The 17,037-nt window shown below is 51.0% G+C and overlaps 1 protein-coding gene and 1 long non-coding RNA gene across 2 annotated transcripts in view; one reads left to right on the forward strand and one right to left on the reverse strand.

Moving 5' to 3' along the window:
- The window catches only part of LOC308350589 (short transient receptor potential channel 2), a gene marked incomplete at its 3' end in the record, with an annotated part of 19,351 nt that continues 2,314 nt past the window's right edge, over positions 1–17,037 (reverse strand). Inside the window, exons 2-13 of the mRNA XM_080816042.1 lie at positions 15,826–16,545; positions 13,844–14,056; positions 12,511–12,675; positions 11,241–11,415; positions 9,418–9,618; positions 9,164–9,326; positions 8,395–8,487; positions 4,683–4,875; positions 4,016–4,143; positions 3,824–3,902; positions 1,253–1,382; positions 1–392 (exon numbers count right to left, since the gene is read on the reverse strand). Of these exons, the coding sequence (XP_080672168.1) occupies positions 1–392; positions 1,253–1,382; positions 3,824–3,902; positions 4,016–4,143; positions 4,683–4,875; positions 8,395–8,487; positions 9,164–9,326; positions 9,418–9,618; positions 11,241–11,415; positions 12,511–12,675; positions 13,844–14,056; positions 15,826–16,545 (2,652 nt within the window). The remainder of the gene's footprint in view (positions 393–1,252; positions 1,383–3,823; positions 3,903–4,015; positions 4,144–4,682; positions 4,876–8,394; positions 8,488–9,163; positions 9,327–9,417; positions 9,619–11,240; positions 11,416–12,510; positions 12,676–13,843; positions 14,057–15,825; positions 16,546–17,037) is intronic.
- The window catches only part of LOC308350590, a 23,288-nt gene continuing 9,352 nt past the window's right edge, over positions 3,102–17,037 (forward strand). Inside the window, exons 1-2 of the long non-coding RNA XR_013967547.1 lie at positions 3,102–3,240; positions 6,872–6,982. This is a non-coding gene — a long non-coding RNA (uncharacterized lncRNA). The remainder of the gene's footprint in view (positions 3,241–6,871; positions 6,983–17,037) is intronic.

Raw genomic sequence — 17,037 nt, forward strand, 5'->3', positions numbered from 1 at the left:
TCAGGACCCCCCCTTGACCCCCAAATCTTCCTCCCAGGGCAGGTCCCCCACCGCCTCTGATTCCTGCTCCCTGTGCACTAACACATGAGCTGGGGAGGAAGGGCCAGACTCTCCAGAAGCTGGCATCCTAGCCCCTCCAACATCTTGAAGCCCAGGTTCTGAAGGTACCTGGGTCCCTGCAATCCCTGGCACTGTGAGCTCTGGAGTTTCAGGGATGGGAGGGCCCAGATTCTGGAAGCTGTTACGCACTCGGGTGATGTAGCGACTGAGGATGCTGGCACCTTCAGGTGGCCGGCGTATCCCTCCCTCTGCCAGGGTCCGCTGCACACCAGCCACCTCACTTTGCAGGCGAGACACAGTCTTGGTCAGCTCCGTCAGTCTGTTGCCCAGGTCTGGGGTGCGGGGGAAGTGTTGACGGGGAGGTCTCTCGGAAGATGAGCCTGCCCTGAACCACTTCTCCCCTCACAACAGAACCCCAGGGGACATCATGCCTACGGGGCCTGAGGGAGTAGAACTGGAGAAAGTGAGAGACTCGCTCTTGGGCTGCGGATCAGGAGCAGGCAGAGTCTGGGTCAGATGAATCTGAGAGGGACTGAGGTGGTCATGAGTTTAGGCAATGCAAAGGAAAGACTTGTGGGCCAGAGAAGAGATCAGGAGTCACAGGAATGGGAAAGTTTTTAATGGGGAGAGATTTGTGTTTCTGCCCTTGTCACCAATATTCCCATCTACCCATCCTCAGGGCCCAGTTTGAATTACACCTCTGCTTCTCCAATTTCTGGTCCTCTATCCTTCTGCCTTCCCGCGAACCTCTCAAAACAATAGGTTCTTTATCTCCCTTGGGCTCCCATTGCAATTTGGTTCTCTCCTAACTAAGCATGATCTGCCTGCAAAGATGGTTTCTCTGTCTCACCAACCTGAAAACTTCCCCCGTGTCTCTGCTCTACACAGTCCCCCCATCCCTCCAAGACGAGGCTGAAACAAAGGGGATGCGGTGATGAATGTTGATTGAATGAGTGAATTAGTAATGACTGAGTGAATGAACGAAATATGAGTTAAGTGAGTGAGCCAGTGGGTAAGAGAGTCAATGAGTCAACAAAAACACAGGAATGAAGGATTGAGGGAAATGAGTGGAATAAATATCTGAATGGCTCAGAGTCATTGAGTAGGAGGGTCACACTGCAGGGTGTGAGCCTGGGTGTGTGGTATTTATTCCCATAATGCAATGGGGAAGGCTTAGGGGTGAGCCACTAACCTTTCTGCCGGGTCTCCTCAAACTCCCGCTGGGCTCTCTCTATGTAGCGTTGTACCAGGGCCTTGATGACTCGGAGGCGATAGGATCCTTGCTCTCCTTCCCCAGGCCCTGCCCCCGCCTGGGGATTGGCCTGGGATGGGAAGACCAGAGAGTGAGAGAGACTCTACCCCTGCTCCCAGCCATTCTGTAATCACTGTGCCCTCCCCAGATGATAAAGGTTGGAAGCCAAGTCTGCAGACCTTTCTGTCCCTTGAGGCCACATAGCTAGACAGTGGTGCAGTCCTGGAAGGCAGAAGGAAAGCTGAGCAAAGGTTGAGTATAAGAGAGCTGGTGTAGGGGGGTGGGAGTGGGGGAGGTGCAGAAGCAGGTGGGGGGCAGAGACAAAAATGTTGAGTCAGGCATGGTTGAGTTCTCTCTCCTGCCACCAACCCTACCTTGGTGTTCTTGAGTTAGTCCAGATTAACCCTTCCCTTCAAATGCTGGGGAGGGGGAAACTAGGGGATGTGGGGAGGTGTCCACATGGAAATTATCATGCAAGTTGCAATGATTGGTTTGGGGTTCAGGTATAGGCCCCACAACAGTACTAAGAGGGCAAGCAGGACATGTGGATGGGGCAGACAGTGGAGAGAGAACAGAGGTATAGCAGGCAAAGTGCTAGACTGGGAAGATACAGGCCCAAATCCCAGCTCAGTCACTTAGCAGCCTGGCACCCCAGGCAAGTTACTCAATTTGTTTAGGCCTGAGGGTCTCCAAATTTAAGACAGAAATGGTAGTAATGCCTACTTCCTCTGTGAGTACTTCCCTGACAGAGAATAGGGGCTCTCTAACTGCTTAGGAAATAATTATTTTTATCTAGTTTTATCTTCTAAGTATGTTATGGTTAACATATTTACTCATTAAAAAAAGCAAAGCATTTTCTTAAATATTCTCAGGGGAAAGATGGGGTTGGCGAAGCTGGGGCAGGCAGAGTATGAGAGAGGATGTTAGGCCTTTTACAGCTACAGAGTATATAAAGCATTTTCCTTGTATGAAATAAGGAATAAGAACTTAGGGAGGCCATTTCCTGAGGATGCGGACAGGTGGGAAGGGACATTGGATCGGATCACCAAAGAAGAGGCTATCAAGGTGGGGGCAGCTGGGAGAGGGGTGGGACTACAGTGGGGGAGATCCCAGCCGGCTAGTGTGGGGGATCTGGCAGGACGCAGTGGCCCTGTGCATCCAGGACTGGACACAGGCCCAGAGAATTGGTTACAACCCCTGGTGTGCCTCATTCCAGGGTGGAGCAGCCCTGACAGATGGTCTGCGAATAGGCACCTGGCAGCCTGGACAAGAACAGGAAGTGACCAGGGAAAAGAGTGATAATTCCAGAATTTGGAGTCAGAGGTCCTTTAGAGTGAAGGAAGTGTCCACACGGGATGGCCCGGAGCCGGGGAGTGCTGGGAACTGGGAACCCAGGCCGTTTACTTTCTTGTAAGCATCCTGTTTTCCCATGCTGAGCACATGCGGTTTCTCCACTGTGTCTGCCCACCAACCTCCTGTTTGCCCTTCAGGGTTCCATTTTGCTCTAAAGGGCTTTGGGAAGCTCCCTGGCTCCTGAGTCTAGATCTAGGGCCTGTCCTCTGGGCTCCAGGTGTGCCCCGTGCTGCTCTCTGTCACGTGCTTGCTGTCATGTGCATTCACCACCAGTTTCCTTCTGCTACGATAGACTGGCAGCACCTGGAGGGACGACCATCACGCAGATCTTTATTTCCAGTAGAGGTGTTGGTGTTTGTTCAACAAACTGTGGACCAATCGGGATCAAGGGACTTCAGAGCTCCAGAGTTGGCCTGTGGCCCCCACAGAGCTGGCCCGGAGTCCCTGGCTTAGAGACATCCTCGGGTAACACATTTTAAAGGAAACAGGACCCCCTACAGACCCAGCCTTAATGCTGGTCTGAAACAGGATGGGGCTCCCAGGCCAAGCCTGGGTCAGGGAACACATAACAAGAGGTAAGGGAGCCCCTTGGAGGCTCGGCCTTCTCTCTCGGGCCTCTATCATCCATTTAATTTCTCAGTTTGTGGGGTACTTTGCCTTGGTTTCTTAACTTTTTTTTTTTTTAATGTTTAACTACGTCTTGGCTCAGTTTAGGGCAAAGAGGTTTGTCTGAAGTTTGGACCTTTTTTTTTTTTTTGATGGCAAAAAGATTGTGTAATAATAGTGATAAAAATATAATACTGAAAAGGATTGCTTGGGGGAGTAGGGTTTTCCTGATCGTTCTGTGGTTCAGCAGGGGCTCGAGTGGCTTCTTAAGGCTGCAGGACAGGTCTGAGACAAATAGGGTGCCCGTGGCTTGGGAGCAGGGCGGTATGGATTTCTGTTGAAGCTGGGTAACCCGTAGTTGGAAATCTAGGAAACAGCCAGAGCCAGGAACAGGGAAAGGCAGCCAAGTATGAGAGGAGGACATGGGAAATGGCTTTGTGGGGAACATACCAGAAAGACAGACAAGGAGTGTGCAGATAACCAGGCAGTGTAGACAATACAGATGAAGGCCCGGCCTGAAGAAGACTAATGACAAGCAGAGGAGGTACTCACAAAGGTGGGGATTGGCGGATAGTCTGGCTTCTTGGTTTGGCGGCAGGAGCAGCAACAGCAGAGGAAGCGGAAAATTCTCCTGAGACATTCAGAGGGGCCAGCAAGCAGTCAGTCAGGGGACGGGGTCTAGGCAGCTGGGTGGGGGCTGCTGGATGCTTGGGAGGTGGGGAGTGAGAGTGCTGAGGGCATCACCTGAGAAGGTAGAAGAGGGCCTTGGGGGAGGGCAGGATGTTGAAGGGCACAGGTAGTGTCAGGCCTTCTCGGAAGTAGGACAGGTAGAGCTTGGAGCGAGCGAATTTCCACTCCACATCCGCGTCATCCTGGTACCAGGAGGCAGGGGCTCTGCAAGGCCACTTTGGTACCCAGCCCTCCTGCCCACCCCGTCTGTCTCAAGCTCCCCTGGTTTCCATGCCTCTTTGGCAGTGTGCCCACTGCTGTCTTCTCCCCATTCCCATCTATCACCCACATTCCCCTGCCTGGCTCCCCCTTTCCTCTCTTCCTCCCCACTGTCTTTCATCCTCTGACATCCAGTTCCCGCCTATGCTCTCCAGCCACAAACCCTAGCCCATCCATCTTCCCTCTCCCTTCTCCTGTTCCCACCTACTTTTCCACAATGCACCCTTCCTCCCAACCATGAAGGGGAAAGAGCACCAGACTTGGGTCTGGAGAAGCGAATAGCATCCCTAAGACCTTCATTTTAGAGATGAAGAAAATGAGGCCTAGAAAGGAACTCCTGCCCCAAACCACAAAACAAGACGAGAGTAGAGGCCAAGCAGGAACCCAAGTGTCGGGACTTCTTGCCTTCTTTTCCTGTTTTCCCTGGGTCCCTTCTCCCTGGCCTCAGCTGGCCTCTGCTCACCTCAATCTTCTGGAAGGAGTTGGTAATCATGGCAATGAGCATGTTGAGCAGCACAATGACCATGATGATGGTAAAGATGCCATAGAGGGCCCGGCCCACGAATTCAGGCACAAGAAACTGAGGCATGTCGACGACGCTGTGCTCCTCCATGCCGAACATGGTCCAGAACAGAAACTGGAATGTCTCGTTGAAACTGGCACGCATGGCCGAGCAAAGGATAGGATGTGAGGGGAGGAGGAGGGCCTGAGTGCCAGCGAGAAACACTCCTCCTCACCCTCCAGGACCCAGCCCAGGGCGTTCTGCCACCCTGGCCCATACTGACTCTTGTCATTTCTGAGTTTACACTCATTCTTTCAGTAAACCAATGTTTACTGAGCATATAGTAGTGCCAAAAGTGCTAAGGATGCAGCCATGAGAGAGTGGGGGCATAAAGACCACTTAAGAAACTTGTGGTGAGGGTGCCTGGGTGGCTCAGTCAGTTGGGCGTCTGACTATTGATTTCAGCTTAGGTCATAATATCAGAATTGTGGGATCAAGCTTCATGTGGGGCTCTGTGCTGAGCATGGAGCTTCCTTGGGATTCTCTCTCTCCCACTCTCTCTGCACCCCCCCTCAGGCTTGTGCATGCTGTTTCTTTCTCAGAAAAAAGAAGGAAGGAAGGAAAGAAGGAAGGCAGGAAGGAAGGAAAGAAAGGGAAAGGAAGGAAAGAAACTTGTTATGGTCTGGGTGAGAGGGGATGGTAATTTGGACCACAGCAGTAGCAACTCCAGTGCCACCTCTTCCAGGAAGCCCTTCTGAACTCCCTTCTCCACCCCCAGTCGCATGTGCACATCTGCTAGTCACTTAGACCCTACGACATTCTCCCTCTTCTCAAATTTATTTGTGAATCTGTCTTACTCCCTCTACCTCAGCTCCAGTTCAGGCCTCAATTACTGCAGCTGCCTCTGCGGTTGGTCTCTGGCTTCAGTCTCTTGTTATTCCATCCTCCACTTGGCATCCAAGGTATTCTTTCCAACTGCTGATCAGACGTATTGTACTTCTGCTCGTCAAGCTTTAAGCGCTCCTAATTGCTCTCAGGCTAAATGCCTCCCATACAACCTCTCTGATATGGTTAGCAGAAATGTCTTTGACTTCATTAGGTGTCACCGATGAGTGAACAGCCCAGGAGAAGTGGCCTGTGACACTATGGAGTGACTGGTATCACCAGGACCCACAAAGCAGGCTGGGATGGTTTGTTGCTGCCCCTGGTGGTGATATTCACAGTTTAAACTGTGTAAGCTCAGTTCCTTTAAGCTAGCCTCCCAAAGGTGGGATGTGAACAATGGTTCTTAGTAAGAGGATTGGTCTGAATAAAGCCTCCATTTATGCTGGAACCAATGACAAAGTCTTGACCAATATCCACAGGTCCCAGCATGGCTCCTTCAGCATCATCAATAAAACCATCCCATAGTTGCACTCATGAAGAATTTATAATAGCATCATTGCTTGAAAGGCCACTGGGAGCAAACTGGCCAGCCTGAGAAAACCCACGCTTCTCAGGAGGATGTTCATGAGCTTGGTGACCTGGCTCCTCTACCCTCTCCAGCTTCCTCTCTCAGAATTCCCTCCACATGCCAACCATGGAAGACATCTTGTGATTCTCTTTGTGATTTTCTAACCATATGTCCCCGCTTTGGTGCATGTTCCCTTTCTGCCCAGGATACCCTGCACCTTCTCTGAACCCCATAATCATTAGAGATACTCCCTTCTCTATGAAATCCTTCCTGATTACCTAAGGCAGAGGAAGGAGCTTTCCCCTCTGGGTATCCTCAACATAAGCCTTCCTTCCTCACAGCACTTGGTGCCCTGGATCAAGCTTATTTATGCACACTGGTGATCTTCTTTATGAGACTGAGTCTGGTTCACTTCCTCTGTCTCAGCTTCCAGTGCCAGGGACAGGACTTCCTACAAAGAAGGTATCCGTAAATGGGTGTGAACTCAACAACAATAACAAAAAGCCCACCACAACTGAATGACAAGGTGCATGGACACAAAATGTGGGCAAATGAATGAATAGACAATGAATGAGTGAATAAACAAATACAATAATTATTGGCCATATTTGGCAAGAACTAAGTATCAAGAAGAATAATGAACTGTAATGGATTCTTATATTTAAAAAAAAGTCTTTGCATCTTTATTGATTTTCAGAAAAGAAGAGAGCACTTCTTTATAGAAGGACACCACAGATAGAACGGCAGTAGATCACCGGGATTCATGTATGGATGCTAAAGCCACAGAGCCAGAGATCCAAGGGAACAGGTTGGTCACATGGTCTCCACATATCTTTTTATTGCTAAATGAGCATCCTTAGCAACTTAACAGTGAAGAGCTTTGCTAGACCAGTAGACCTGACAGTGGGCTACACTGGCATCTTCTGTCTCCTGATGGGATGCAGTGGAAAACCCACATCAGTGCCTAGGTGTGTTCTTGCCAAAATTGCTTAACTTGAATCTTCCCACGAGGAACTAGTCTGTTAAATCCCGACTATGGGCCACTCTCTGCGATATACCTTGATCCATACTCTTCAAAAAGTTTCATTTGTTATGAAAGACAAAGAAAAGGTAGAGGGTGTGTTGTTGATTAAAGGAGACTAAAGAGATACGACAACAAAATGCAACATATGACCCCAGATTGGATCTCAGATTTTTAAAAAGCTAGAAAGATTTTTTTCAGGGGGAGCGGGGCATCTGGGGAAATTGGAATAAGAACTATACAGTAAATAATAATTTAGGATCAGTATCAAATTATTTGTTTATTTCTTTTTTTTTTTTAAGTAAGTTCTACACCCAATGTGGGGTTTGAACTCATGAAGCTGGGAGCAAGAGTTCCATGCTCTATTGAATGAGCCAGCCAGGTACCCCTTGGTATTAATTTTTTTAAGTGTGGGGACATCTGGTCAGCTCAGTCAGTAAAGCATGGGATTCCTGATCTCAGGTTCAAGCCCCACGTGGGGTGTAGAACCTACTTAAAAAAAAAAAAAGAAGAAGAAGAAGAAGAAGAAGAAAGAAAAGAAAAAATAGATTAAAAGACTAAGATTTTATTTATTTGAGAGAGAGAGAGAGCAAGAGCAGGGAAGGGGCAGAGGGAGATGGAGAAGTGGACTCCTCACTGAGCAGGGACACCCCCCCCCAAGTCAGGGCTCTATCCCAGGACCCTTTGATCATGACCTAGGCCAAAGGCAGATGCTGAGCCAACTAAACCACCCAGGTGCCCCAAAATAAATATAAATAAATGCTTTGAGTGTGATCATGGTCTTATGGTTATGTCTTAGGAGATCTGAAATATTTGGGGATGAAATGTCATGATGTTTGCAACTTTTAAATGTATCAAGGAAAAAAAAAAAGAGTAAGGAGAGCAATTGATGGAGCAAAATGTGGCAAAACATCAGTTGCTGGAGCTGGGTGCAGGGTGTATGGGTGTCCACTGTGCTTTTACCGGATTGACATTTTTCGAAATGATAAGTTTGGGAAGAAAGTGAATGAGTAAATGAATGAGTTAGCAAACAAATGAATGAGTGTGAATCAGTGAGACAGTGAATTAATTATTGCCCAAACAAGAAATTAATTATAAGAGAATAGAAGAGGAAGGAGAGGAAGGCAGAGGTGATTACTAAGCCCCAGGCGGTTGTGTCCCAACTCCCACCTGCCCCTCCTGTCTCTGCCCCAGCATACTTGCCCAGCCGTTCGGTCTCCTGGTAGGGCACATAGATGTTGTTGAGACCACAGAGAAAGGCGGTCAGGATGATCATGAGGATGAACATGAACCTGACAGGGGAGGGGATGGGGACAGGTCAGAGAAAGTCTCCACCTTGGGAGAAGTCAGGTTCTGGGAAGAGGGATCGGGCGATATCCTCCCAGACTCAGTATCTCTTGACAAGTATTCAATTTGGTGACTACTAAGAATAGAGAACGTAGGGATGGGAAAGGAGAAGTCATTTAAAATGGTGTGGGGGGGGGCGCTTGGGTGGCTCAGTTGGTTGAGGATCTGGCTCTTGATTTTGGCTCAGGTCATGATCTCAGGGTCCTGGGATCAAGCCCCTCGTTAGGCTCTGCGCTTGGTGGGGAGTATGCCTAAGGAGACTGTCCCTCTCTTCCTCTCCCTCTGCCTGCCTCCCCGCACCCACACTCTCTCTAAAATAAATGAATAAATCTTTAAAATAAATGAATAAAATAAAATGGTGCCGAAGCAGGAGCTCTTCCTTTAGAATGAAGGGTACTGAGTTGAAGCAATGAGATCAGGGGATGGGCCAGTCTCCCAGGCAGGGGCTGAGATGCTGAGATGTGGATCAAGGATGAGTGAGTCAGAGTCCTACTGGACAGGATTTACCATCAGCACAGTCAGAGCCACACAGCGTGGGTAGCAGAGGGCTGGGGAATTTCACAGGGAGAGGCCACCGAGTCTATGACAGGGGAGGTTGCTCTGAGCAGGGACAGTACACACCGGACCATGTCGTCAATCATCTTGCCAATGGAAATCTGCAGAGTGCCCAGGGACTCGTGAGCTGGCAGAATGTAGGCCAGGCGGGTGAAGCTGAGCATGCTGGTGACAGCAAACAGCACCTCCGCCAAGAACTGGGGGTCCTCTGTGTGCCACTCACTTCTCTCTGTGCAGGGTGGAGTGCGGGCTGAGGCTGAGAGCCACAGGAGCGAAGGAGCTGGGGGATTGGGGCAGAGTCAGGTGGGGGAGGCACTCACCAGCTGTGGTGAAATAGTGGCAGGCAGCCCCATTGGGGGCATCCCGGCAGTGCGCTTGGGCAAGCCCGGCCAGGAGGAGGCGCAGCGCGAAGGCCGCCAGGTACAGGGACAGGATGACCATGTCCAGGAAGTTCCACCAGTCCAGGAGGTAACTGCGCAGGCCCTCAATCCACACCTCCTTGCACTCAAACCACAGGAAACCTGAAGGAGGCGGTAGGGGGAGAGCTAGGTTATGGTGTGGGGGCACCTACCATGGGGGGCAGAGATCTAAAATACCACAGGGACAGAGTTGATAAAACATATAAGCATGAGATCTACGGAAGGACAGAGTGCTCCTCTGTGAAATAAAAAGCTCCTGGGGTGCCTGGGTGGCTCAGTGGGATGAGCCTCAGACTTCTGATTTGGGCTCAGGTCATAATCTCAGGGTCGTGAGATTGAGCCCCATGACAGGCTCTGCCCTGGGCATGGAGACTGCTTAAAATTCTTTCTCTCCCTCTTCCTCTGCCCCTCCCCACCTCACTCGCATATTTAATTGATTGGGGCTTCAACCACAGTAGGGTAGCAGCAAGCCCTTAGTGCATGAAGAAATGCAGGGTTTGTTTCTTAAGACTTTTCTTCCCCCGAGGGCAGGAACAGAATTGGTTTTATCTCCACTTAGCATAGGTCCATCATGTTTAGTGAATCACTGGATGAGAGACTTCTCCTCTTGGACTGCTATTGTTTTCTTCCCCAGAGTTTCTTGGCCAGATTTCCTTTTGGGCATCATTGACTGGCTTGGTACCGGGTGGAGTAGTGGACTCGGTCTACTGGCTGCTTCAGGGGTTTGCTAACTAAGCTAGAGCTGAATGAGGGGAGGACGGCTGAGGAAATGGCTAACAGCCCAGCCCGCTGAGCTGACCAGCCAGAGGCTAAGTAGGGCTCTGGGGATTCTCATAATTGCCTTTGCCGAATTGTTTAAGAATACTTGATTCTGCTCTAGAAGAAAACGGATGGAATGGATGAAACTCAAACACTGAGCGTAGATAAGTTATTTGGGTGACATGTTGAACAAATAAAATGGGTAGAGCATATGTGGGTGAACATACAGAGAAAGGGATGGGTGGACTCTGAATATTTGTGATGTGCTGAATGTACACGCAGCAGAGGAAGCCCTCAGGAGTTGTTGGCTTTGAAGTCAGCTACCCCCTGGTAATACCCATTCTGGTCCTCAGTGTCCTTCGCACAAGGATTGCGAGGCAACTCATAACCGCCCAACAGGATGGTTAGCAAGTGTCACCTGTGGCCAGACACACTTATCCCCACGTCTCTCCCATAGATGAAGCGTTGGGGCCAGCCAAGTTCCAGCTGTCAGAGCCCCTGCTCAGACCTTCACTTGCCTCCCCCTAACCACACCATTCCGAGGATACCATTCAGGGATTTAATAAGCTATATGACGTAGGCATCTCAGTTTGGTGTGGGAGCCCTTCTGTTCCATGACTTTTAGGACTAGATCGCCTGCTGGTGTACTGGCAGGCTACTGTGACACCAGGGTACTCTCCCACCTGACACTATGGACTCATGTCTTATTTGTGAGAGGACAGGAACATCCAGAGTGAGGCAAGTATGGCGCCCTTGCTCCAGGAGTCTTATCACAGGGCTAGATCCCCTAACTAGGGGTGAACAGAAAAGGTCCCTTGGTGTGGGAGAGCCCAGAGGAGTTTGATTATATGTTCAGGGAGCATCTACAGGAAGAGCCCCCTGCCCCACTGGAGTACTTATTTTGAAGAACAGAGAGGAAGCCCACCGGGGGGGACTGCTACAAATGAAAGGCCTCACCCATGTACCTGTGACCCAAACCATGTGTAGGGAGGTCTCCCAGACGCTCTGGCTGCGGCCGCGGAAGGTACTCAGTTGTGTCTCCATGGCCAGGGACTCGCCCAACAGGAAGAGGAGGAACCACAGATAGGAGGCGGAGTGCAGCAGGAACTTCAGCACTGGGATCTTCAGTAGGCGGCCCAGCTTGGGGGCAAGGAGGGAAAGCATGGCTCATCTTGGAGGCCTGTCCCATCTCTCTGCTTCCTGGGAGAGCTTCCAGACTCCTCCTTTCACTCATGCACGTATTCAGGCATTTACTGAGCACGTACTACATTTCGTATCTATTTCCTTCACAACTGTATGAGTATTAGTCTCCATCAGTACTCCATTAGTACTCCATGAGTACTAGTCTCCATTTTTTTCAACTAAGAAACTGAAGATCATAGAGTTGAAGGAACTTCCCCTTGGAGGTCCCACAAGCTCCTTGAGTTCAGGCTCAACCAAGTTAAAAAATAAATTCATCAACTTCTATCCCAAACTTGGTCATTTTCCTCCTCCTGTGTCCCCATTTTAGACAAGAGCCACCTCCCCAATTCCTACCCTACCCCTCCCACACCCCATCCTCATGCTTCTAGTAGAGCAAGCTTTCTCAAACACCCAGCTAATGGGATCGCTCCTTTCCTTAAAACCCTACAATGGCTTCCATCACTGCTCATAAGGCTCTGCTAGATCTGGCCCCTGCCTGCTTCCCACCACTTGCTATTTCTACTTATGCTTTAGCAACACAAGCATTCTTTCAGTTTCACTCATCCTTGATGTTCTCCCCCAACCGCCCCCACCCCACCCCGGCCCTTCCAAAATGCTGCTCCCGCTCCCCTGGAGAACCACTCTTCCTGTTCCTCACTCAGCTAACCTCGCTCACTCTTCATTAAATCCCCAGGGCCAGGCCTGACACCCAGCTCACAGCAGGGTTTCAACGAGATACTTGTTGAGATGAAGGAATAAAAACGTCTAGGTCTGTAAAGGCTTTCAAAGAATTTGTACGCTGGGGCGGGGGTCTCTTTAGGAGAGCACAAGGTTGTATATAAAGAAAGATCAGGATTTGGAGGCAAAGAGACCTCAGTTTAAATCCTGACTGTGCTGTTTTGTGTGTCCCCTGGACAAAAAGAGCACTTCTGTTCTCCATGCCTCTATAAATCAGCGTCAGACCGACTTCCCAGCACCCCTTCAGGGGACTCAATGGGGACATTAGCAAAGGGCTCAAGAAGTGGCAGTTATCATTAATTTTATTCTTGGTACCCGGGACTTGGGCGCCAGCCAGTAGCCAAGGCAGAGGAAGGGCATGGTGAGGAAGATGAGGAAGGCGACAAAGAGCTTCCAGATGGTTGTGCTTCCACGCCAGCCAGCCAGGTTCCCACACCAGATGGAGGACAGGACTTGCTGGCAGATGGGGTGTGCTACAAACTAAGCAGAGATGGCGGCGCGTGAGCAGAGTGGGTGTTTACCAGGAAGGGAAGGAGGGGGAGCCAACTGGGGCCATAGTCCTTCTTTCCCTGCCACAAAGATTGAGCCCTCTTTGTTCTCTTCTCAGGCCAGCCAGCTCAGAAGAGAGCCAACTCCTTTGCTGTGTGACCTTGGGCAGACCCCAGACCCCACCCTCTTTGGGCCTTAGTTCTTAGTCTATGAAGGAGAAGTTGAACTCAAAGATTTTTCTGGACTCTCCGGATCCCACATTCTTTTTTCCTTTCCCTCCCTCCCTCCCTCCCTCCCTCTCTCTCTTTCTTTCTTTCTCTTTCTTTCTTTCTTTCTTTCTTTCTTTCTTTCTTTCTTTCTTTCTTTTCTTTCTTTTCTTTCTTTCCTTCCTTCCTTCCTTCCTTCCTTCTTATAATCTCTGTACCTAATATTGGGGCTCAAATTCACAACCCAGAGGTCAAGAGTCCAATACTCTACTGGCTGAGCCAGCCAGGCACCCCCAGATCCCACTTTCTTGAATTTAAGGCAGCAATGGGTAGAACTAGGTTCTCAAGTCCCAGAACTCTCAGGGGTTCCTGTCCTGTTAGAGATGTGGGGCACCGGTCTTGAGGAGGGGAGGTGCAGGGAAAGTAGGGTTTGGTGTCCTGGAGGGCAGGGCCAGGGAAGCCATTATGAAGGAAGGTTTTTGGGTAAGCTCCTGGTGGGATTGGATACCTGAGGGAGTGGAGGCTAGAAAGGAGCATGTCTTTAGCTCACAGGGATAGGCAACTAAGGAGGTGGGGAATAATGGAATCACTTGGTATCTAAGCCCTCAGAGATCTAGTCTAATTTTGCTGAATAGAGAGATACTGAAGTCTAACAACAGAAGACGACTAGACAAAACTTACTCCACAGGTCAGAGGCAGAGCTGAGTAAAACCCAGATGTCTGGGCTGAAGGTAGGGTCCTGGTGGGTCGTGTGACTTCCAAGGGCTGGGGAGAGGTTAGGGACTTTAGACTAAAGGTAAGAAGGGAGGTAAGGAGACCCAGAGGGCCAAGGGCCTAGACAGAGGGTGCTTGGGATCAGAGTCTAGGAAGTCAGGGAGAGCCCAGGGAAACACCTAGCGGTGGCCAGGCAGGGATAGGGGCAGGGTGGGGGAGGTGGGTAGGGCCCAGCTGACCCGCTTCTGGTTGTAGTTGACGGCCAGTCGCAGCCTCGCCAGGTTGGGGATGCCTTCCTCAAAGGCCTGGCCTAGGCCCTCAGCCTCGGGTTCAGTCTTGTTGTCCTCGTCCTGGTCATTGAGCACCGCAGTGACCTCGCTCTGGTTCTGGCACATACCCAGCAGTTCAAAGCCGTAGTCCTGGCTCAGCGACTCCAGGGCAATGTACTCGGGCTGCAGAGGAGCAGGTACACGTGGACCCTGGCAGACCCAGCCCCAGTAAGCCAGCCCCACCCTCCTGACAGTGGGCCTGGGCCTGCTCTGTCCTGGTGCGGGCTGGCACTTCCCCACATCTGGTGTTCCCCTGAGTCATCTGTTCCTTTCTTCTCTGCCACTATAGCCCTCGTCCTTGCTATGAGGTGCCTCTTGTGTCAGCTTTGCTTCTCTGGTGCTCCCGCTGCCTCATCACTGAGTCATTACGGCCCAAACCCTCTGCCGCCTTTGCCTGTCCCTTGTATTTCCCCCTTCTAGTCCCTGTTTCCTGTCCCACTTCCTGTCCTGTTCTGCAGGCCTCCCTCGTGTTCATTTTGTTCATTCTTCTGAACACCCACCTTACATGAGAAGCTGACCATTTTAGCAGCAGACCTGGGTAGGGCGGTTTTTGCCTCCACTTTACTCATCCTAGCCTTGGTTTGACTCAGGGCCACAATCCCAGGGTGAATCCAGGACAGAATTGCAGGAGGCGAGGCCCGAGCCCAGCACTGTCCCTCAGGTGGTGTCGCATGCGGTAAGGGGCTGGAGAGTGGGGATGACAGTCTCTGCTGCCTCCTTCCGTGGGGCTGCTGTGAGCATAGAGGGCAAGTCCTTTGGAAGGACCTCTCTTTTCTACTTGTGAAGTGGGGGCTCTGAGTCCTCCACAGCTCTGATGAAGCCGCGCGCTCTCTCCCTGGCTCCGCTGGCATGGACCCCCGTCCTGCCTTTGGCCTCTCTTCCAATAGCATTGTCTGTTTCCCTACCTAATGAATGGTGATCTTGAGAATGGGGACCACGTCTGCCTGGCACAGAGGGGATGTCAGTGGGTGGGTGAAGGACGGAATGGCGTAGTGGTATTCAGGCTCCTGACGAGTCCCTGCCACTGGGCCTCCCCGTTTCCCCTTCATGTTCTCCGTCCTGCACAGGCCCCTGCACTCATCGCCATGTCTACTTTTTCTACCCAACAGCCTTTCCTTACACTGCACCCCTACTGCAAATATCCTCCTGACCCCTCTTCACTTGTATTTAAACCGCCTGGCTGTGCAGCCAGATTAATTCTGCTTCTTCCAAGGAGTCTGCCCTGAGCACAACAGCTGTAGCCTCCTGACCTCTCTTTTCTGGTTCTTGCAAGCCATATAGCATTCTGCACAGAGGCACGAAGTAAAGCTGGGCATCCTAGGAGTGGCCTTCCCTGCTTGAGATTGCAAGCCTGGGGGCTCAGCACACAGTACTCAAACCTCCTGTGGGACCTCGCAGGATGTTTTCAGAAAGGACAGGTTCCACTGAAGGTCATCTCTGTCTCGCTGCTTTTCTGTGTTCTCCCTCCTCCCTTAGACCCAGGGCATCCCTTGGCTGGGGTTTGTTCTGCCCGCATAAAACTAAGGGCCCCTAGAGTGATGGCTCTCTGCCATTAGAATGAGATCCCCCTTCAGGGTGGGATTCTGTAACTCCCCATCAAAGTGGAGGGTTATGCAGGTCCTGATCTCAGGGTCTTGGGATTGAGCCCCGTACGGGCCCCCTGCTCAATGGGGAATTCTGCTTCTCCCTCTCCCTTGATCCTCCTCCCCGCTTGTGCTCTAATAAATAAAATCTTTTTTAAAACAACAACAACAAAATGGAGGGTTACTGAGAACAGAACAAGGCCTCATCATCTTTGTTGTTTTCCATTCCCCGGAACCCCCACCACACCCTGCCTGTGTGAAAGGACAGATATGAGGGACCAAGGGCAGGAAGGAGTATGAGAAGCCGACCTTAAACTCAGGTTCCTTGCGTGCAAGACGTCTGAGCTCCCGGCTGAGCTGGAAGGCAGCCAGCATGGCATCCTCACTGGCCAGCGAGAGGTGGGCCCTGCTGGCCATGCCGCGGTAGGTGTTGATGCGGGACAGGGAGAACTTCAGCAGGTCATAGCGGCGGGCGTTGCTGCACTCGAGGCAGGTGCAGGAGACCGGGTGGGGCCGGGCAATGGTGTGGCCCTGCTCCATGAGCAGCTGGGCAATCTCATACAAGTCCTTCTGGCAGGCCAGGGTGAGGGGAGTGACACCAGGGGCAAAGCGAGAGCCATCGATTGATGAGTCAAAGAAGGCCAGTGAGAAGGACCTAGTGTCCACTTTGGGGCCCTTCTCCCGGTCCAGCCGGGCCAGCAGGCACCGCACCACGGCCGGCTGGTTTGTGTCCACTGCCACCAGCAGGGCCTCATGGATCTGCCGGAAGTCAAACTTGACATTGGCCAACAGCACATCAGTGATGGCCTCATGGCCCAGCCGGATGGCCAGATTGAGAGCTTCCCTCCAGGAGCGGTCCTCAGCCTCCTCCATGTTCCTCAGGGGCCCACCTGGCCCGCTGCCTGATGCTTCGACCCCCGACTCCAGCAACTGCTGCACTAGGCCCAGGCGCCCCTCCTGGATGGCGGCCAGGAGTGGAGGTGGGAACCTCAGCTTCTTGTTCACGATCTCTGTCCAGGTGGGCTGTGGCTGGATGAAGGACGGAGAGGGTGGGACCCCTGTGTGGGACCCGCCCGTCTCCAACCTCCTTTGCTTTGGGGCCTCCCTTGCCCTTCCACCTTTCAGCCCTCAGCCTAGACACTATACTATTTTGCTTTTGCCCAAACACATACGAACATGTTGAAGTACACTTAATGTAGTATATATGCTACATTTCTGAGCACTTCCCAAGTACAGCAACTCACTCACTCATTACATTAACCCTGTGAGGTAGGAGCGATCATGCCCCCTTCAACAGGAGAGGAAACTGAGGTCCAGATATGCTAAGCCACTTACATGAGATGTGGACCCAAGCAGTCTGACTGAGGAGCTAGTGTTCTTAACTCCCCTTTATGCTACTTTGCAACTCAAATAGGAATTAATATTACTAGTTTTGGATTTCTGGAGAATCTTTACTAATTCAAAACACCTAAAATATGGAATATAATAATGTAAAAAAAATCCATTTTTTCTTTTAAGAAG

The sequence above is a fragment of the Martes martes genome (assembly GCF_963455335.1).
Source record: "Martes martes genome assembly, chromosome: 10".
NCBI lineage: Eukaryota > Metazoa > Chordata > Mammalia > Carnivora > Mustelidae > Martes > Martes martes.